The 22,080-nt window shown below is 40.2% G+C and overlaps 1 protein-coding gene across 5 annotated transcripts in view; it reads right to left on the bottom strand.

The window, feature by feature from the left end:
* The window catches only part of FOCAD (focadhesin), a 322,833-nt gene that overhangs the window by 109,706 nt on the left and 191,047 nt on the right, over positions 1–22,080 (bottom strand). For all 5 annotated transcript variants that reach the window (XM_045468724.1, XM_045468726.1, XM_045468725.1 and 2 more), the window contains 5 exons: positions 19,763–19,897; positions 13,549–13,599; positions 12,439–12,522; positions 4,984–5,122; positions 859–1,044 (listed from right to left, as the gene is read on the bottom strand). In XM_045468724.1, the coding sequence (XP_045324680.1) occupies positions 859–1,044; positions 4,984–5,122; positions 12,439–12,522; positions 13,549–13,599; positions 19,763–19,897 (595 nt within the window). The remainder of the gene's footprint in view (positions 1–858; positions 1,045–4,983; positions 5,123–12,438; positions 12,523–13,548; positions 13,600–19,762; positions 19,898–22,080) is intronic.

Below are 22,080 nucleotides of genomic sequence, written 5' to 3'. Positions count from 1 at the left end.
ATTATCAACAATGGCCAAATCATGGAAAGAGCCTAAAAGTCCATTGACTGATGAATGGATAAAGAAGGTGTGGTGTGTATATACAATGGGATATGACGTGGCAATCAAAAGAATGAGACCTTGTCATTTGCAACAAAAGTGGATGGAACTAGACTGTATTATACTAAGCAAAATAAGTCAGCCAGAGAGACAAATACCTTATGATTTCACTCATATGTGGTATTTAAGAAACAAATCAGATGAACACAGGGAAGGGAAGAAAAAATAAGAAAAATACAGAGAGGGAGGCAAACCATAAGTGACTCTTTTTTTTTTTTTTTTTTAATTTTTTTAAAAAAAAAATTTTTTTTTTTTCAACGTTTATTTATTTTTGGGACAGAGAGAGACAGAGCACGAACGGGGGAGGGGCAGAGAGAGGGAGACACAGAACCGGAAACAGGCTCCAGGCTCTGAGCCATCAGCCCAGAGCCTGACGCGGGGCTCGAACTCAGGGACCGCGAGATCGTGACCTGGCTGAAGTCGGACGCTTAACCGACTGCGCCACCCAGGCGCCCCCATAAGTGACTCTTAAATACAGGGAACAAACGGAGGGTTGCTGGAGTGGTGCTGGGTGGGGGGATGGGCTAAATGGGTGATGGGCACTAAAGGGGACACTTGTCGGGATGAGCACTGGGTGTTATATGTAAGTGGTGAATCACTAGATTCTACTCCTGAACCTATCATAGCACTTTATGTTAACTAACTTGGATTTAAATTTTAAAAACTAAATTAAGAATTAATTAATTGATTAAAATACAATTAAGAACGCTTCCTAATTAAAACCAAACCCTCTACCTTGATATTATGTAGTGCACTCACCTGCAAGGCCAGGTTTCAAACCCGGTTGCTTGTTTGTTTCATACATTTTCAATATAAAATTGGGGATTCCTGCTACGGTCTTTCCTTGGTCTGAGCGAACACCTCCTTTTAATGCAGAGTGATATACTCCACGGGGCATATTCACCATTTCTTGCTTCACAAGAGATGTAAAAAATTCCTCCAAAGCTGAAAGAGGTGAAAGATCAAAAGTAAACATAGTATGTTAGGAGAGCATCATTCACTCTTAACTCATATATACTTATTTTCATGCATGTTTGCACATCCACACACACAGCCGTATTTCAGACCAAACTTCACACAGTGAAAGGGAACTCTTGATTCCCATCCTGTGCTTAGTCTTCCCAAATTATAACATGGCACCCAGTTACTCAAGCTTAAAACCTTCATCATTCTCAATTCCTCTCTTTCTCACACTTGGTATACGTAAACCCACGAGCAAGCCCTTGCAGATCTACCAGCAGAAATATATCCTGGCTCCATCATCCGTTTCTCTCCATTTTCACCACTGCTTGCCTACAAAACAGGTTTGTACTCAAGTGTTATTTCCCTAAGGGCCACTAGAGGTTGCCCAATGCAGAAACAAAAACAACGAACACATCTAAGCTCAACAAATGGTAGGCATGGAAAACAAAACGGAAAACCACTGCCTGTGCCTCTCGTAGGAACAAAAAAGAAGGGTCCACCTAACTAAACAGGAATTTCATTCTTAATAGATCTCAAAGTCCTCTTTAAATGACTGGGATTAAATTGAAGGTGCTCACTGGAGCATCTATTATGCGCCCAGTTCCGTTACTCCTACATAGAACCTTCCTAGAGGTGACCACGCTTCTCCACTGAAAGCCCAGAGAACGCCTCTGTGGGATGTTTTCCATTTACACCCTCCAGACCGGCCCTCTGCCCTCTCAACCTTGCTCTGTGCGTTGGGAGGCAACCTTTATCGACTACATCCGCAGGGCTCCCTTGTCCTCCGGCTTTTAGTTGGCTTTCTCCAACGGGAGACACTCGCCGAAGATCAGAGGTTGGAAGCAGAGTGAGGTCAGGGCATGTGTCCCCGGACACCCTCCTGCAGGACTGTGACAAGTGGCCTGCATCCCTCTTCTGCAGCCACTGGCTCCCCTGAGGCAGCGCTATGCACGACACAGACGCTCTCCCCGATTCTCCAGACTGCTACGTCCCCTTCCTTACCTCTTCAGGCTGGGGGACATTAACCACTCAGGGATAACGCACCATTGCTTGTGACTTTCCTTCAAACCCGACCACACAGCTGTAAATGGTGCCTGTATGAAACCCTCAAGGACTCCAACTGAATGTGCCTCTTCTGCCAAGCCCCTGGCTAATACATCATCTACATGAAAGAGACGCACGACGTCCAGTCACAGGACACATACCCCAATTCCTGCATAGGCGTGCACAGGTGGGACTGCTTCACCCTGGGGGTGAGTACAGACGACTCAGAATGTAGCTAAAGATCATGTTTATGAGGACAGAGGAGCTATGGCGGGAGAAGGTAATTTCACGCTTTCTCAGAAGGGAATCTATTTTGGCAAAAGCTCATCTGTGTCAGGAGGTAAGTACACATCTGTGCGCAGACTAACTCGGGAACCGAACTCTGTCTCCTTGTCAAGCTCTTCAGAGAACTAAGGACTCTCAAATTAACTCAAGCCCCCACAATGAGTTTAAATGAGGGTAGGACACCATGAGTATGATCAATGTATAGAGCACCATCTTCCCTGGCCAGGAAGCTAGGAACTACAATTTCTTTTCTACTGCTTCTGAACCTTGCCCTGTCCCTCCAGATGATCGGGTGAGAATTTAAAGAGCTGAAAATTCTGTAGAACACAGGGTGTTAAATATAAAATTTTAAAACACCCCCCAGTGTCCTTTAATAGGTGAGGGGACAAACTGTGGAACATCCTACAATGGAGTACTACTCAGCAATTGAAAGAAATCGACATAGGCAAGTATTTGGGTAAACATCGAAGTCATTATGCTGTGTGTAAAAAAAAATTTCTTTAACTGAAAAGTGTATATACTATATGGGGGGGGGGAACTAGTGAAATCCTAAGTCTATAGTGTTTTTTTGTTTTATTTTTTAAAGAGAGAGAGCGTGAGCAGGGGAGGGGGAAAAGAGGGAGGGAGAGGGGGGAGAGAGGGAGAGGGAGGGAAAAAGAGAGAGTGAGTGAGAGAGAGAGAGAGGGAGAATCTTCAGCAGGCTGCAGGCTCAGTGCAGAGCCCGACACGGGGCTCGATCCCATAGTCCTGGGATCACGACCTGAGCCGAAATCAAGAATTGGATGCTGAACCGACTGAGCCCCCCAGGAGCCCCTAACAGGTCTATGGTTTAAATAATTGCTTTGTACCAATGTGAATTTCCTGGTTTTAATAATGAACCAAAGTATGTGGAGGTTATCCCGCTGGGTACATTACAGTGTACCTGCAACTACTTTTAAATCATTTAAGTTTATTTCAAAATAAAAAACAAAATAAAATACCAGTAACATCCCTATTTAAAAGGCGGCAAATTACTGGATTCCTCTGCAGCTGCTTTTGTGTTTACTTGAAAAGACATCAGGGAAGAAAAGGACCAGGGTTCACTCATGCTCAGGGCAATTTGGTTTTCTGGCTGCTGTAACTAGAGACCTCGTGTGTATTACCCACCCTGTGCCTTTTAGGGCGTATGTTCCTAAGGCTGGTGCTTTCTCCTGGTTCTTTTTTGAGTTCTCCAGTAACTGTAGGGAAAGGGAGGCCCAGAAAAATAAAGAACTTTGCCCCACGGCGACACGGTTTGCCAGACCCCGGCAGTTTCCAGAGCACCCCCACGTGACGCTACTGAATTTTCTCCAACAGACATACTTGCTGAACTCAAATCCTCCCCTTCTTTCTCAGGGAAAGGCACTCGTAACGATCAAGTACAAACAATGTAGAAGAGCCAGTTAATGGCCACCACATCCTGAGAGGACAGAAGCAACAGCACACCTTGGCCACACCATCTCCTTTCTCCGCCACACGCCTGGGGGGGGACTGGATAACATCATTTAAAAAGCCCAAAAGGACTAGGACTTCTACCTCTACGGCAATTTGGGATAACTGAAGGCTTTTTTTCCTTCCCGGGACTCACTATTAAAACCGCAAAGGGATCCTAGACTCTCCAGGGCCGTGAGCTGGGAAACGGGGAAGAACAGAAACGGGGAACAGGAACGAGTCCTTAAGGCTCTTTTCTGGACATCGAGAAAAAAGGAAATGTGAACTCTTTGTCTAAGTTGTTCCATTTCAGTTTTCTCTCGTGAAAGGAGGCAGGGATTTGGGACAGAATTGTCTAGAAATAAATAGTATGCATGTGCCTGAATTCCTCAGCAAATCTCCATGGGGGTAAAGCCAAGGGGGAGAAAAAATCCCCTATTATAGGATATGGCGATTATGATTGACAAGATGACATTTCTTGTGTGGGCTGATCTTAATTTTCAGAAGCTGACCTTTTCACATCCACGTACATTCAAGGTAGAATTGGGACAGAACAAGGTAATCGGTGCCTGCTTGGAAAAATGTTGACTAATACTGAATTAGATATAATTAGAATAATTTTTTTAAATGTCACGGTCCTATAAGCTTTTTATCAAAACTGAATGATCATACAATTTAATCCATTAATTTACAGCTTTCGAATATTGATACCATCTTCGGAATAATTCTAAAGAAAGAATAAATTCGTAATGAAAGTACCCAGGAAATCTCTGTAGATTCTAACGATCTTTTCATTTAGCTTATAGAATAAAGAACCGTTATTTGAGCCAGTGACTTAAAGTCCCACTGCAAATTTGTCTCGTTGAATATGGCTTCTGAAATGGATTTTAATTTCTCACTGAAAATGGTGGTTTCCACTGGTTTTCCAGTGCAATTTTATTCGACTCTAACGTTTTCCCGTGTGTTCGGAACACCATCACCACTTCAAGCCGTCCCTATAAAAGAGACACCTTTTGCCTTTCAGATAGAAAGGAAGCTACAATTAAAGTAAACTATAAATACGTACACATCAGAAAAGAACACCATCGGACAGGTATAAAACACTGACAAATGCTGGTTTCCCTGCCACTAAATAGGAGTCACCTGGTAAAACCAAAGGAGCAGTAAGCGACAATAGTTTGAGATAGCAAGAGCCAGGGATGGAAAGATCCAGATCCTTTTCATCACCCTCATCATCTTCATCTTCTTCTAGCTCATCAGGAATAGGGATTTCTGGTCTTATCTGAAACGACAGAGAAGGCAATAGTATAACGTCACATAAAATCTTTTCTTGTTCCTTTTTATGCGAAGACTTAAAGACTGAGTTAGACTCGTTGCTCTATAATGTCAAAAGACCATTAAAAATTAATTTTAAAATACCTGTTCATTTTCAGATTAACTAAACGGTAAATTCTATCTTATGAGAGACAATCCCAGACCCATGTAAAGAACCAGTGGTAATATACTAAGAAAATTACCATAAGCCAGCATAAGCAATGATTATTATAGAGCACTAATAAAATTTTACACCCTCTGACAGTAAAATGCAAACAACTGACACATTCAATATATTGAACTTCTATGGTTTGTAATTAAATATTTGCCTTGTCGGAATACTTTTTTTTTTTTTTTTTTTAATTTGTGATCTGGCCATATCTCTGTGGCAAAGCTTAAAATCTTCCAGTAGAATATATAGTAGAGATCGGAAAAGGATAGAATGCTTTAGTTGACTTTTTCTTAGACTCGGCAGTTTGTTGCTATAGAATATAAAAACACTAAAGTCTGTAATTGGTAGCTATACTTTATCGTGTCTAATTTGCAATTTGAAGATTTTTGTGGTTGCTCTGTGATTAGTTAGGTTCGTTTGAACCAAAAATTTAAAAATGGAAAAAGATTATCGTTACTGTAGCTTCTACAAGATACAACTGTCAAGCAATTAATTAAATTTTTAATACTTTCAATGACACACCATCATAATGCCCACATGGAGATAATTAAGCATTAGGGGAGGAAATCAAAATATATAAAAGTGGTTGCTATAACCATAAAGTGCCAGAACCCAGTCATTACCATTAGCCTGTCTCCCGGAGTTATTTTTAGAAATAATTAACAATTCCTGCAGACTGCCTTCTTCATAGGTCCCCAAAGCACTGTTCCATTTAGGAACTGCACTGAGTCAGGATTCTTGCAGGGGGATGAAAGAAAACAGAAAGGAAATGCTTCTCTTAAGTATAATAACCTCAACTCCAATGAAGCCTTTCAACCATAACTAGTGTTCTCTTCACTAGTGAAGGAATAAAAGCAACCTGCCTAGATGAGCACTTTCCAAGACGAGATTTAATTCTGATTCACTACGGAGTACCCAATTCTCAGAGGACCAAGCCAGCCATAATTACAGAGATAACAATAATGTACGCTCCACATAGGGCACAATGGCGTTTGTTGATTTCAGTGCAAAGTGGAGAAAACCCTGGTGCATTTGCAACCCTTTTGGCTCTCACAAGCGGGGTTTTCCAAGTGTCTCTGGTCTGTCTACATACTTTGAGCTCGCCAGGTTTAGTATCATCAGGAGTTCTCTTGGAGATTCTAACCAGTCCTAGTCGTCTACAAAGATCCAAAAAAGGAGTTGGTTCTGGGTCTGTCTGCCTTGCCTGTCCCTTTTACACATCATAGTACAAACTGAAAATGATACTTGAACAGCACCCTGAGGGAAACAGACAGCAATGCTTATAGCTGGAGACTGCAAGGGTAACACCAGCTACCACCCCAGTTATCAAAGCACCGGGAAGCTCGGACGCACACCATATCCACAGGTGGCGGGAGGTTTGGGGAGGTGGAACACAGAGGTGACCACTTCAATTAATATGAAAATTCAGAGGGATGGTGAGGAGAGAGAGAAATCAGAACGCTCCTGCTCTGCTGGTGGGCATGTAAAATGGTGCAGGCAGCCCCTTTGACAAACAGTTGGCAGGTTTTCAGAAAGTTAAAGAAGAGCTACCCCATGGCCCAGCAATTCTACTCTCAGTATACAAGGAGAGAAATGAAAACGTACGATCACACAAAAACTTGCACACGAATGTGAACGCGTTGTTCGAAACGGCCAAAAAATGGAAGCAGCTCAAAGGTCCGTGAACTGGTAAATGCATAAACAACGTGTGGCGTATCTACACAATGGAATATTCTTCAGTTGTAAAAGGGTATGAAGTACAGATACGTGCTGGAGAGGAATGAACCTTGAAAATATGCTAAGTGAGGGAAGCCAGTCACAAAAGACCACATACTTACTGCGTAATTTCATTATAGAAAAGGTTCAGGCTAGGCAAATTTAGAGACAGAAAGTAGATTAATGGGTGCTCAGGGCTGCGGGAGTGGAAAGGAGTGATGGGGATTGACTACTAATAAAATGTTCTAAAATTAGATTGTGGTTGCTCTGTGATTCCTTGCACAGTTCTTTAAATATAGCAAACCCACTGAATTGTACACTTTAAATGGGTGAATTATATGGGATGCGAATTATAGCTCAATAAAGCTGTTGAGAAAGAGGAAGAAGGCGAGGAGGAAGGCAGGCAAGCTAGAAGAAGGACGTGGAGAAGAAAGGGGAAGGGGACGGGAGGTAGGATAGACTAAGAGGACGCAGAAGCAGGAAGCTGTCACCACCTTCAGAGGGATTTGGACTGGTGTATGAACTATGGCAAACAACCAAATGCTTCCAATTCCAGAATTACTTAATGTAAAAGGGACACGATTGTTTCTGCACACATTTTAGCCTATCCAGTCTTTCTGATCAGTCCACCTAAATTACTTACAATGAGTCACAGGACCCAGACCATCAATATCTCTTAGACACGCTAAAGAAAGACAGACCTACTAGGTTGGAGATAAAAAAAAAATAACGATCTGTCTTATGTTGTCTAATTTTACATCCACATAACTGGATGCCTCTATTAATTTATCTGCCATGTGGTAAAGAGCATATGTCTGTATCTTACATATGCATATATTTTAACAAAGAAACTACAGACGTACTGTAATTTAAGAATAGCTGATATATTCTGCCTACTTACAACGGTATGATTTGTTTCTTCAAAGGTGAGTTAATTCTGAACAAATTAGCACTTATTGTTGGACCTTGGTTCCATCTCATTTCCATCCTCCTCCGCTCACCTCTTAAAGAAGTATTTGTCCCAGCTTCCCTGTACAAGACCCAGGCTTTTCTCTTGCTTTGTGCGTAACTACTGAATTGAGATGAATGGGCGGACAACTAAGAAAAATCAAGAGAAGTCATCTAAAAGAATACCTGTAAAATTATCACATTTTGGTAATTATATTACAGTAGCTACTAAAAACACCCAGGAAAACCACATATATATTTAAAACACACACACATACACACACAACTACACCCTTCCAATTATCGCTAAGCTTTGTTGAAGAAACTTAAATGGAGAGCCAAATATTAAATGATAAATTACTTTTAGAATCTGCTTCAAATTGAATATTGGAAAGCTTATACTACAAAATGCCTCACTATGGGTTCTGAGCCAGATAACCTTTTAACCACCTTTCCTGTGTATAACCCATGAAAATCTAAGAGTTTGTGCATAAACACAGGATTTTATTTAGAACATGTCAAGTATCCGCATACATTTATTTAAAAAGAGAAACAGCTTCTGATGAATGCAGTGACATTCACTTAAATCAAAGCCAAAAACAGGTTACACCACATTAATACCAGCCCAGGATGCATAATGAGTTCTCTTCCATTACTCACTTCGAAAATTAACTCCAGAAATCAAGAACACAATCTATCTTAAGATTCTTTAATTAAAAAAAAAAAAACTTAATTTTTGAACAGCTAAATAGTTTTTAATGGACCCAAGTCAGAGATGAGAGTCAGTCTTCTGCCTAAATGTTTATCCATTACTGATTGTTTTACCAGAATAACAATTCTCTATATTTTTGTTTATTTTTGTTTGCTTTGTTTTTTTGGGTTGGGGGGACAGTAAAGAAGGCCAAAGAGAAGAATAAATAGTTCAACAGAAGAAAGAAATACAAACTAAAAAACAAAAATCATTTCTGTCCATTTCTTAACGTTGGAATCAACAAGGCCTCAAAGAAGCCCCTGAAACTTTTTGACCAACTTCAGATTTGCATGTTTCAAGTGATCAACAATGATACTTTTACAAACCAACGAAACATAATGGATTCACTCAACATTCCCAGCTTAGAATATGGCCTCGGGCTTAGTGTATGTCCAATAAATAATTGCTAAACCGATGCAAGTATGAAGTGTCTATCAATAATCCCACAGAACTTCCTAATAACAACCTAATGACAAGAAGAGGAGTTCATGGATTTGATATTCAAACCCCTAATTCACGTGGTATCTCATTAAACTCCAGGGCTCCTAGACATGTTCCGATCCTACCTTAGGTGGACTGTTTCATTCAACCCAAACTGATGTCTGCCACTCTCCCAAGCCTTTTGTTCTATCCATCTGTGAGCTTTCAACAAGTTTCACGGTTTAAATGGAGGTATCAATGAACAAGAAATCTTTCTTTAGTAAATTTAGAGAAAGGCAATACAGTACTTACAAGAGTAGCTACATTATATAAGAAAGTAGTCCTGTTGCTAAGGATACAGTGTATCTTTTTGTTGTTGATTTTTACTTGAAATTTACAGCACTCTCATTTAAAAGATTCTTTCCCAAGTTTTCACAGAGAGAATGTGGATGTACCTTCACTGGAAAGGTACAGAGGTAACCTTCAGTTTTCTGAGTAAGTCAAATTGTCCGTCGTGCAGAGTGACTAATCTCTGTCAACAAGGAAGAAACAGAAGTCCCTACCTGGAAGGGACTCTTCAAACCATTGAAAATATGTTTTTATAGAAGAAAAACTATCACTGCTATCATCTACAAAACAGAGGTAGGGACGTGACTCAGTTGTATCCTTAGCCTTTCGGGGTTTGTTTGGGATATAAACACATTGACCACTTTCTGGACTTTTAGTTCTTAGGTATTCAAACAGCCAAACTGAAAATCAGTAATCAATGAAAGGAAGAAGAATGCATTGTGCAGTCTTAGAAGCAATAATTCTCCATGAGGGGGCAGGTCATCTATATCAGAAACTGGGGGTCAAAGACAGACTCTTTCAAATCACTTATGTCCCCTCCTCTTAAGCCAAGTTGAGAATATCCACTACAGTCAACACTGTTACTTCAGGGAGTAGGTCATATCCCAGAAGGGGGTTAGGGTAGAAAAAAGTTGAGAAGCAGGGCAGAAAAAGGATAAATGTTAGACATTTCCTTTATAGTTCCTCACACTCTAATGGTGAAAACCCAAGCATATATAGAAACCCCAACTCTAAGTATACCGCTACCCTTTACATTGGAAGGTATAAAGAGCTATTTACGTGTCCTCAGCTAGCAGAGGACATTGAACAGTTAGATTAAGAAAGTATCTAATAGAGGTGCCTGAGTGTCTCAGTCAGTTAAGCGTCAGACTCTTGATAATGTCTCAGGTCATGATCACACGGTCATGAGACTGAGCCCTGTGTTGGGCTCTGCACTGAGCGTGAAGCCTGCTTGGGACTCTCCCTCTCTCCCCCCACCCCACCCTACCCTCGCCTCCGCCCCTCCCTGCCGTGGGCACATGTGCGCACTCTCTAAATAAATAAGAAAGTATCTAACATTTGACTAAGCGTAGCCCGTAACTGAATCTAAACTCTAATATCAGAAACTGAACATAATGCTAAAGTAGGAAAAGATATATCAATACCTAAAGAGGTAGAGATGAAACAGTTAGGAATATGTGGGAGTTATTTAATCAAAGCTACTATTCCAAAGCTACTCCTCCAAATTTCATGAATAATAGCTAAAAGTAAAGGTAATTATGATGCTGTAATCTAAATTAGCAATTGCACTCCAAATTCCATGAATAATAGCTAAAAGTAAAGGTAATTATGATGCTGTAATCTAAATTAGCAATTGCTTATTAAAATAATAATAATAATAAAAAGTATCTTTCCAGATGTTGTACCCAATTTACTGGTAGGCAGTTGCATACAAAATTTACATGTAGCTTTTTTACCTTTACCTTTTCCTTTTTTAAACTTTTTTGTTTTCTTTCTTTAGGCGTTTACGTGTTTATGTATTTATTTATTTTAAATATAACTTACCATCAAGTTAGCTAACATACAGTGTATATAATACAGTGTGCCCTTGGCTTTGGGGATTCATCACTTAACAGATAACACCCAGTGCTCATCCCAACAAGAGACCTCCAGTGCAATCTGAAGTTCATCTTTTTTAATTTTATGAGTCACAGAACACTTTTTCTTAAGTCTTCCCATTTGGGATAGCCACATGACAAACTGGCCCATCTGTCTTTGCATCGTCAATGTGAGAAATCCTGCCTTAGTTAGGATTTGATTTTACAAGAGGCTTTCAATAATCCCTCCAATTCAATTCAATAAACACAAGTTTGCCTTGTTCCTACTGGCAACTAACCTCTATACAAACTCAATCCCAAGGAAAAAGTCAACCCATTTTAATGCCTTAGGATCCTAAGACATTTGTACCAAAACTTCTTGAGCCATTTGACCTAAGGACTGATTCTGGGTAACATCAGACGTAACTTCTTCTAACACAATGTCTGCTTTACGCTCTAGAGGCATTCAATAAACGTTCATACGCATTTAAGTTAGCAGTAACATTAAATGTGAGATCCATACACTTAGGTCCTTAACATAACCTAGTAACTTAAACCTGGTCATATTAGGTAGATATTAGAAAAGGTTGTCTGTTTTCAATCTAAAAACTAAGAGGGACACCCGGCTGGCTTAGGCATGCGATTCTTGGTCTCGGGGTCGTGAGTTCAAGCGCCACGTTAAGCATAGAGCTTCAAAGAAATTAAAATATATATGTGTGTGTGTGTGTGTGTGTGTGTGTGTGTGTGTATGTATATATATATATATATATGTATATGCATATACAAATACATATAAACTAAGATAATGTCACACAATGTGTTGACTCTTAGAAGAGTGATCCTTTCTTCATCCAGTTCCCTGGGACTAACCTATGTATCATTTCACGCTAAATGAATTAAAATAGCAGATTTTTCACATGCATCTCAATTTTGTATCACAAATAAGGATCTCTGGCTGCACAGGCTGCCTAAACCTTAGTCTATGCAGGCCATGCTTGGATGTGAACTACTCCAGGAGGTAGCACTAACTGGGCAAAATGGTTCCTACGGTGACACAGATCCTCCGGGGTAAGCCAGGGGCACCGGCATGCAGTTACCTACAGAGACTTCGTCAACACCATACGTGCCTTCCATCTGCTTCCAAGAGATTTAAGTTCATTATCTGTGGGGTCTAAGACCTCTCCAGTCTTTTACAGATTAGACAAATTAATATATGTAAGTTCTCATTCTTTATAGACAACATATCTAGAGTTACGTATGCGTCAGCTAAAAATCTTCAAAGAGAGGAAATACAAATACAGTTATGAACCCCAGCAGTCAAGAGATACCACTGGGAAAGCAGAAAGGCCTACCTCTTCGGGCAGATGAAGAATGGTATGCTCTCCCGCGCTAAAATGTGACAGAGATTTATAGGCAGCGTTTGCTACAATTGATTCCTAGATGGGGTACCAGTAAGAGAAACAAAAGAAACAATATATATTACACATCACCTCTGGAGGAAGAACAAAATTCCCATGCCAACCTCAAAGTGCTATAGTCAGGGCCTTGGAAATCGTATTCATGGCTTGCTTACTAGGTCCCACTAAAAAGAGAGAGAAATCAGCACTCGGTAGAGAGATCAGAAGTACTGCGTTTTTATCCCAGTTCAGACATTAAACATCAATTCACTCCAAATCGCTCAGGTCCCCATCAGGTGGCATGGTTTACTGAAGCAGTATATGGATTTAAAGTCCGATCCGTTGGAATTAGGTTCTGATTCTCCAGCTACTAAAAAGTTAGCCCACGGGAATCTAAGCTCATACACTCATGAGTGTAGTATAACGTCACCAACAGACACCCTCTTCTTTGTACTCCTTGATTGGAAATGACATCTAAAAAATGAACTGGACTTTTTGTTTGTTTGATATGCTCGTTGTTGAGGGACAGGCAAAGCAGCAAAGGGGAAGGGCCATTAAAAAAATGACGCAATGGCACCAGTCGCTCTTTACATCTGTCAGCTTCACCAGGTAACAAGTGCATTTTATGACAAAAATGCATTAATGGGCATAAACTGGAAAGAATTTCTAGGGGCGCCTGGGTGGCTCGTTCGGTTAGGCGTCCGATGGGCTCAGGTCATGATCTCACAGTTCGTGAGTTCAAGTTCCACGTTGGGCTTGGCAGTGGCAGCGCAGAAGCCTGCTTGGGATTCTCTCTCTCTCTCTCTCTCTCTCTCTCTCTCTCCCTCTCCCTCTCTCTCTGCCCCTCCCCTGCTCATGCTCGCGCTCTCTCTCTCTCAAAATAAATAACTTACTAAAAAAATAAAAAAGAAAAGAATTTAAAAAACCTAAACTTACTAACGTCAGAATTCTTTTAAGATCAAGAAGCCGTCATTTCAAATTAGTTATATTTTTTTATTCAAACAGTCTTGTTTCACAGTTCTTTCCCACCTGGGTTGCGTTTCACTGACACCCTTGTGATAGTACCTTGTTTTGAGTGTGGGTCCAGAGGAAGCTGAGGACTTGGACTTTAAAATTCTGAAAAATCAATAAACATCACAATAAATTTTTAAGTCGAAGGCAAAACTGACAACAATCTAAAGCAGCAAATGGTGAAAATTAAATCACTTTCAAAATTATACCGCTAGTGATAGACTTCATCTGTATTTACCCATCATTCAGAAAATGAAAATGCTCAGAAACAGACTCATCATGGAAACATATGGACATTTTAAACACAGTGAGATGTTAGGATTACTAAATTGAGAAAACTGACCATTTTTTGCGGACCTCTCCAGTCCTACCTAGTACGAATGTCACTCCTCTTTCATGCCACTGTTCCCAGGAGGCAGTTCTCCCCTCTCCAAGTGACCATATGGCCCATGGCATACTTCAGCATCTGGTTTGATTATCTGTGTATGTGGCTAACTCCCTAGTAGATTTACACTCCTTAGGGCAGTGACTGACTTTTTCATTTCCAAAGCCTATACTATAAAGCCCAGGTCCTCAAATGACAAATATTTAATAAGTAACTGAGCTTAAAAAGCCATTTCTTTTCCAAGGCCCACAGTCTTCATCATTTCAATCACATCTAACTTCTTGTCCTTATAAATCATAGAAGGTTCTTCTATAACTCCTTGTCTTTGTATATTCTATTTCTTAGACTTCAATACGAAGCAATATTTTTTTTTTTTTTTATTCTACAAGAACCTAGTCTTATAGCACCAACTAAATAAGGTTTACTTCAATCCCTCCTAGAATGCTGGCCCCTTCCACCCCATACTCTCATAGCCCTTTGATTAAGTGTACTCACCCATCAAATGTTATTATTATTGGCACAAAAACAGACATTCAGATCAGTGGAACAGAATAGAGAACCCAGAAATGGACCCACAAACGTATGGCCAGCTAATCTTTGACAAAGCAGAAAAGAATACCCAATGGAATCAAGACAGTGTCTTCAGCAAACAGTGCTGGGAAAACTGGACGGCAACATGCAGAAAAATGAACCCGGACCACTTTCTTACACCAGATGCAAAAATAAACTCAAAATGGATGAAAGACCTAAACGTAAGACAGGAAGCCATCACAATCCTGGAGGAGAAAGCAGGCAAAAACCTCTTTGACCTCACTCTCAGCAACTTCTTACTAAACACGTCTCTGGAGGCAAGGGAAACAAAAGCAAAAATGAACTATTGGGACCTCATCAAGACAAAAAGCTTCTGCACAGCAAAGGAAACAATTAGTAAAACTAAAAGGCAACTGTAAGAATGGGAGAAGATATTTGCAAATGACGTATTAGATAAAGGGTTAGTATGCAAAATTTCCAAAGAACTTATCCCAACTCAACATCCAAAAAAACAAATAATCCAGTGAAGAAATGGGCAAAAGACATGAAGAGACACTTCTCCAAAGAATACATCCAGATGGCTAACAGACACATGAAAAGATACTCAACATCACTCATCATCAGGGAAATACAAATTAAAACCACAATGAGATACAACCTTATACCTGTCAGAATGGCTAACATTAACAACTTAGGCAACAACAGATGTTAGCGAGGATGCGGAGAAAGAGGATGTCTTTTGCACTGCTGGTCAGAATGCAAGCTGGTGCAGCCACTCTGGAAAACAGTATGGAGTCTCCTCAAAAAACTAAAAATAGAACTACCCTACCATCCGGCAATTGCACTACTAGGTATTTATCCAAGGGATACCAGTGTGCTATCGCAAAGGGGCACATGCACCCCAATGTTTACAGCAGCTCTATCGACAATAGCCAAAGTCTGGAAAGAGCCCAAATGTCCATCGATGGTTGAATGGATAAATAAGATGTGTGTGTGTGTGTGTGTGTATGTGTATGTATGTGTGTGTATATATATATATATACATATATATATATATATATACACACATATATATGTGTGTGTGTGTGTATGATATATACATATATATATATATCATACACACACACACACACACACACACACACACGTTCATTCAAAAAGAATGAAATTTTGCCATTTGCAACTACGTGGATGGAACTAGAGGGTATTAATGCTAAGTGGAATTAGAGAAAGACAAATCTATGATTTCACTCATATGTGGAATTTAAGATACAAAACAGATGAACATAAGGGAAGCAAAAATAATATAAAAGCAAGGAGGGGGACAAAACATGAGACTCTTAAATACAGAGAACAAACTGAGGGTTGCCAGAGGGGTTATGGGAGGAGGGATGGGCTAAATGGGTAAGGGGCATTAAGAAAGACACTTGTTGGAATGAGCACTGGATGTCATACATAGGGGATGAATCATTGGAATCTACTCCTGAAATTATCATTGCACTATATGCTAACTAAGTTGGATGTAAATTAAAAATGCAATAAAAAACTTTTAAATGTTATTATAATTATTGTTGCTTATGTCTACCGGGTGGCTCAGTGGGTTAAGTGTCTGACTTCTCCTCAGGTCATGATCTCACAGTTCGTGAGTTTGAGCCCCGCGTCAGGCTCTCCGCTGCCAGCGCAGAGCCCGCTTCAGATCCTCTGTTTCCCTCTCTGTCTCTCTCAAAAATAAATAAACACTTAAAAAAAAAAAAAAAAAAAAAAAAAGGAAGGCAAGGACTGACAACATGGTGTAATGGGAAAGTACAGACTATGGAGCTAAAAGTTACAGGTTTAGACACCAGCCTTCATTTAGAAACTACAGTGTTCGTCAAGTTACTTGCCTAGCGTGTGGCAGGTACTTAATAAACATTTAATGAACGGATGAACCTCTTCAAATCTCAGATCCTTTAGCTATAAAATGAAAAATAATACCTTCCTGTGAGACATTATAACAAATTGGTATAAATTAATGGGAAAGGTGCTGGGAATATAATAAACACTTAAAAAGAATATCTAGAATATGTATTAGTGTCTGTAAAGCCGAGCACAGTTTTAATAAATATATCCTGAGTCAATGAATGGATACACAAGCACTTTGCAAAGCAATTCAGAAAATACACTAATGGAAGCATCGTGTCTATTTTCAACAAGCTTATACTTTAATGGGAAAAATAATATATGCACAAACACACATATCTGTAGTATAAAATAGAAATAAATGTTCTTAAAGGTGCCTGGGTGGCTCAGTCGGTTGAGCTTCTGGCTTTGGCTCTGTCATGATTCTGCGGTTTGTGAGTTCAAGCCCTACATAGGGCTCTGAGCTGACAGCTCAGAGCCTGGAACCTGCTTGAGATTCGGTGTCTCCCTCTCTTTCTGCCCCTCCCCTGCTCTTTCTCAAAATAAATAAACGTTTTTTATTTATTTTTTTTTTCAACGTTTATTTTTGGGACAGAGAGAGACAGAGCATGAACGGGGGAGGGGCAGAGAGAGAGGGAGACACAGAATCGGAAACAGGCTCCAGGCTCTGAGCCATCAGCCCAGAGCCCGACGCGGGGCTCGAACTCACGGACCGCGAGATCGTGACCTGGCTGAAGTCGGACGCTTAACCGACTGCGCCACCCAGGCGCCCCATAAATAAACGTTTTTTTAAAAGAGAAATGCTCTTAGAATATTATAAAGAATCAAGTCTCTAGCAATAGATTCCCACTTGCACAAAAATTCTCAAAGAACAGGATGAATTCAACCAATTACATATCATCTAAAATCGATTTTAAAATTAGAGATGGGAAAAAAAAGCAATCCTGACAGAAAACAATGTGCACAAAGGAAATGAAATGCAAAAGTTTGGAGGCAGGAAAAAAAAAAAAAAAAAACCAAACATTACCAGTGGTTTAATTTTCCTAGAGTGCAGGGGGCAGGAAAAATAGAGTGAGGCCAGATTCTAAAAGACCTGATTAGGTATTTACTGGTTAGGTAAAGAGGGGTTGGACTCCATTTTAGGCAAACGCAAGACACTGCAGTGACTGGGAACAGCAACGACCTAAGAAATGCTTTGGGAAAATTATACCCAAACTCTAAGCAGTTAACGGAGAACCCATTATCTAGATACATATAGGGAGAGAGGCAAAGAGGGAGGGAGAAAGGAAGGCAACGGACGGTGAGAGAAGAGAAGATGAGGGAAAAGAGAGGGACGGGGAGAGACAGAGAGAGAGCCAGACAGACAGATCGAGACCAATGGACAGAGGTCTCCTTCTACATGTCTTTATTTCTGCTTCCAAGTGGATATGGTCACTGAAGGGCTCTCTCTTACTGGGAGGAAACTGATGGATGGAATGGCCTCAAAGCAATCTATCTGAGCAACAAGGAACCTCATTAAGATATGCATGAAGATTGGGGCGCCTGGGTGGTTCCATCAGTTAAGCGTCTGACTTCGACTCCGGTCATGATCTTGTGGCTTTTGAGTTCGAGCCCCGCGTCGGGCTCTGGGCTGACCGCTCAGAGCCTGGAGCCTGCTTCAGATTCAGTGTCACCCTCTCTCTGCCCCTCCCCTGCTAGCACTCTTTCTCTCTCAAAAATAAATAAACATTAAAAGAATTGAAAAAAAAAAAAAAAAAAGATAAGCATGAAGATACACCAGAATAAGACACCACTGGAAAAGAATGTACGTTCGAAAAAGAAAAAAAATCAAGTCCCACCTCCCCACAACAGAAAACTGACAGCCACTGGTAAGCAAAGAGAAGAAACCAGCACAAAAACCAGTTCATAAATTAACCTGTAATAAAATCTGAATAACTCAAAGTATAAGCAATACAAAGGTATATGAGTTCAGTCCTTGAAAACAGAAAATGAATATACACAACATGTCCTTACTTTGGCTTTTAGTCTTAGCTCTGTGTTACTAGCCCAACAGACTTTCTGACAATGTAAGTATACGTATCATAACGGTCGCCATAAAAAAGACGGTTGGTGAACTACATACTCTAGAGTCTCAAATTGATTCTTTTTTTTTTTTTTAATACCCTGAAACAAAAACCCAAATGTGAGAATAAACTCACGGTCCCCTATATTGGTTCAATCGTGCATGAACTATTTACTGAATATATGTTATGTGCCAGGCGCTATGCTAGGTATTGTATCTTCAGGAAGGACAAGTTTGATTTCATCCACTGTGCAGCACTAAGAATGACTGGAAGAAGTATTATCTTATAATCCTGCCTTCTCACATAATCTAAAGCATTTAAGAGACTATTATTGGATTCTTACGGGGGAGGTAGTTTATCAAAGTCTGTGAAGAACTAAATCAAACTAAAAGTTCACGAAGACTTCAAGTGAAAATCAATTGCTCCTCTTTAATGGAAAAAGGGAAAAGGTGAGCATGAGCGGCGAGATGGCGACAAAAGTCGAGACATAAATGAATTCGCCACTCTCTCATTTGACTCATTTCAAGAAGAGATAATACAGAAAATGTTAAGCAGAATATATGAATCTTCTAGCAAAGCATCTTCCACCAAGTGTTTCGGGTCACTACAATGACAAATACTGAGCAGCTCATAAAATTATTTTCCTCTCGGGGCGGTGGGGTGGCTCAGTTAGTTAAGTGTCCGCTTTCAGCTCAGGTCATGATCTCACAGTCCGTGAGTTTGAGCCCCGTGTCAGGCTCTGTGCTGACAGCTCAGAGCCTGGAGCCTGCTTTGGATTCTGTGTCTCCCTCTCTCTCTGCCCCTCCCCTGCTCATGCTCTGTCTCTCTCTGTCTCAAAACTGAAAACATTAAAAAAAATTAATTAAAAAATTATTTTCCTCTCCTAAGACAGTTTGATTTTTCAATCATCCTCATTGTATAGACGTTCATAGGAAATGTGAACTAACATGTAAAAATCAAATCTATGACAAACGTAGAAGCGAAACACAAATGACAGTATGTCCGTACTATGGGAGACTTCTGCCCTGCCTTATTAAAGTCTTTGTGACATTTTTTACAAGTAAAAACACCAACAAAATGAATTTCAACTTTTGGCCTCAGGAATTCTATTACTTTAGAAACACCGTTTTTAACACACTGACTTTTTAAAATCTTGACTATCTTCTCCTAATAAAAACTTGGTATCTTTTAGGTAAATAAGCCTTAAAAAGACAGAATTGATAGGATGGATATTCTCCTACTCCTACTCCACGAAGATTTCACGTTCCCAGAACAAAATGTGGTAAAGGAGTTTTGGCAAAGGTAACGAATATCTTCTTCCGTAAGTTATCATAAGGCCCACGTCTTTCCAATGTAGAAAGAGATAATTTATCGAGCTCCAAGTGCATACCTCATATTCAGCTGTATTGACTGTCAAGGAAGGAACCAGAGAGAACAGTTCACTGAGGGTCTTCAAAATGAGAGGTCTCGTGTCACAGCTGAGCTTCGGGGAGAGAGCGTTCCACGTGGAGCGAATGCAAACAACCTGGGAAGCAAATAAAAAAGTCAACACCCAACCAAATCCCAACTGACAGGAGGCCACTAGTAAAGAGGAGTCACTTTATTATGAGGAAACTAGGAAAGAACAAGAAGAGTATTCCCGGAAGTGAAGGTTTGATAAGGTAATCACTCCTCAAAAGAATTTTTTTATTTATTTATTTTAATTTTTATGTTTTCAAAAGAACTTATTTAAACCAAGGTAAACAACTGTTGAAGAAGACGCAGCCTGATTCACACGATGGCTTCTTTACTACTTTATTTTGGTGAATCAAGGAAATAAAACTCACACATGCGCGCACATGCGTAGACACACAGACACACACACACACACACACACACACACACGCCAGATTAGCCATATACATTGTTGAAGAATCATTGCCTGAAACAAAGAAGGGTAAGCCAACGTTAGAACAGTTTTAAAGACAGGTAGGTATCCACAGTGTTTGTGGTTTTTCAGTCCTGCTGAAACTGCATCACCACTCCGAAAATTGAGATGTTAACAGATGTAAATCGAACACACTCAAGTCATCTTGCAAACATTTAAAGGAGTCTGGAGAATAAGTGTATTATTTAAAATAATAATGGGGGGGGCGCCTGGGTGGTTTGGTCGGTTAAGTGCCTGACTCTTGATTTTAGCTCAGGTCATGATCTCCCCGTTCGTGAGTTCAAACCCCTCACTGTCAATGCACAGCCTGTTTGGGAGTTGCCCTCTCTCCTTCTCTCTCTCTGCCCCTCCCCTGGTTGCTCTTTCTCTCTCTCTCTCATTCATAAATAAACTTTAAAATAATAATTGGGGTTCCTAGATGGCTCAGTTAGTAGAGCAAGCAACTCTGGATCTCAGGGTGATAAGTTAAAGCCCCATGCTGGGCACAGAGCTTACTTTAAAATATATATATAAATATATCGACAGATTGGTAGATAAATTACTTTAAACCTTGGTTTTCAAAGTCTCTACAGATTTTTTTAAGAGACTGTTAAATGATAAAATAAAACTACAGCTCTGGGATGCCTGGGTGGCTCAGTCAGTTAAGTGTCTGACTATTGATCTCAGCTCTGGTCTTATCTTAGGGCTGTGAGTTCAAGCCCTGTGATGGGCTCTGAGCTGGGCGTGAAGTCTCTTTACAAAGAAAACAAAACAACAACAACAACAACACCCCACCGCCCAACAAAAATGTTATTTTTAACTTGACCCAATTTTCTAAATCAAGTGTTCTTAGTTCATTTCAGTATCGTTCATTTCAGTATCTCGTTTTCTGGATATTCAAATGTCTCTTAAGTTCGATCCCAACTACAACAGATGATTTCTTCATGTACAGATATTTTATCAAAATTTTAAAACTCAGGGGCGCCTGGGTGGCGCAGTCGGTTAAGCGTCCGACTTCAGCCAGGTCACGATCTCGCGGTCTGTGAGTTCGAGCCCCGCGTCAGGCTCTGGGCTGATGGCTCAGAGCCTGGAGCCTGCTTCCGATTCTGTGTCTCCCTCTCTCTCTGCCCCTCCCCCGTTCATGCTCTGTCTCTCTCTGTCCCAAAAATAAGTAAACGTTGAAAAAAAAAAAATTTTAAAACTCAGGCAGGAAGAGTGCCAACACAGATCAATTAGATAGAGTTTAACAAGGATTAATCTTTCTCAAATACTCCCATCTCTTCTCTGAAGCTTCAATTAACACACAATTTATCTCCATCTATAAACATACATTATTTAGGAAAAACTACATAAGGTAGTAAGTGAAAAGCTGTCAAAGATAAATGAATATACTTAAGGACACAGATTAAGGAGAGGCTTAAAGAGGAGACGGTGAAGAATATCTCAGAACAGCTGGAGTTGACGCTTTTGCTCTTATTTTCTTCTTTCCACGAAAGAGCAGAAAAGTGGTCTTTGGCTTGGGGTCCACTACAAATTTGGATCCCATTAACATATACTAAGGGGGCACCTCGGAGGCTCAGTTGGTTGAGGGTCAGTTTGTGATCTCGAAGTTTGTGAGTTCGAGCCCCACAGAGAAGCATAAAGTACTAAGAGGAACAATGGAATATAAAACACAATCGAACATTTCAAAGAACTTAGCCCTTATTGGAAAAGAAGAGAAACGTATGCAATTCTAAATTATCAGGAAACGAAAGGTGTATGGTTAGAACCTAAACTGTCTTCAACAGAAAAGAGCTTCAGGA

This window comes from Leopardus geoffroyi, chromosome D4 (genome assembly GCF_018350155.1).
Source record: "Leopardus geoffroyi isolate Oge1 chromosome D4, O.geoffroyi_Oge1_pat1.0, whole genome shotgun sequence".
In the NCBI taxonomy this organism is placed as follows: domain Eukaryota; kingdom Metazoa; phylum Chordata; class Mammalia; order Carnivora; family Felidae; genus Leopardus; species Leopardus geoffroyi.
This window is presented reverse-complemented; position numbering and strand designations above follow the sequence as displayed.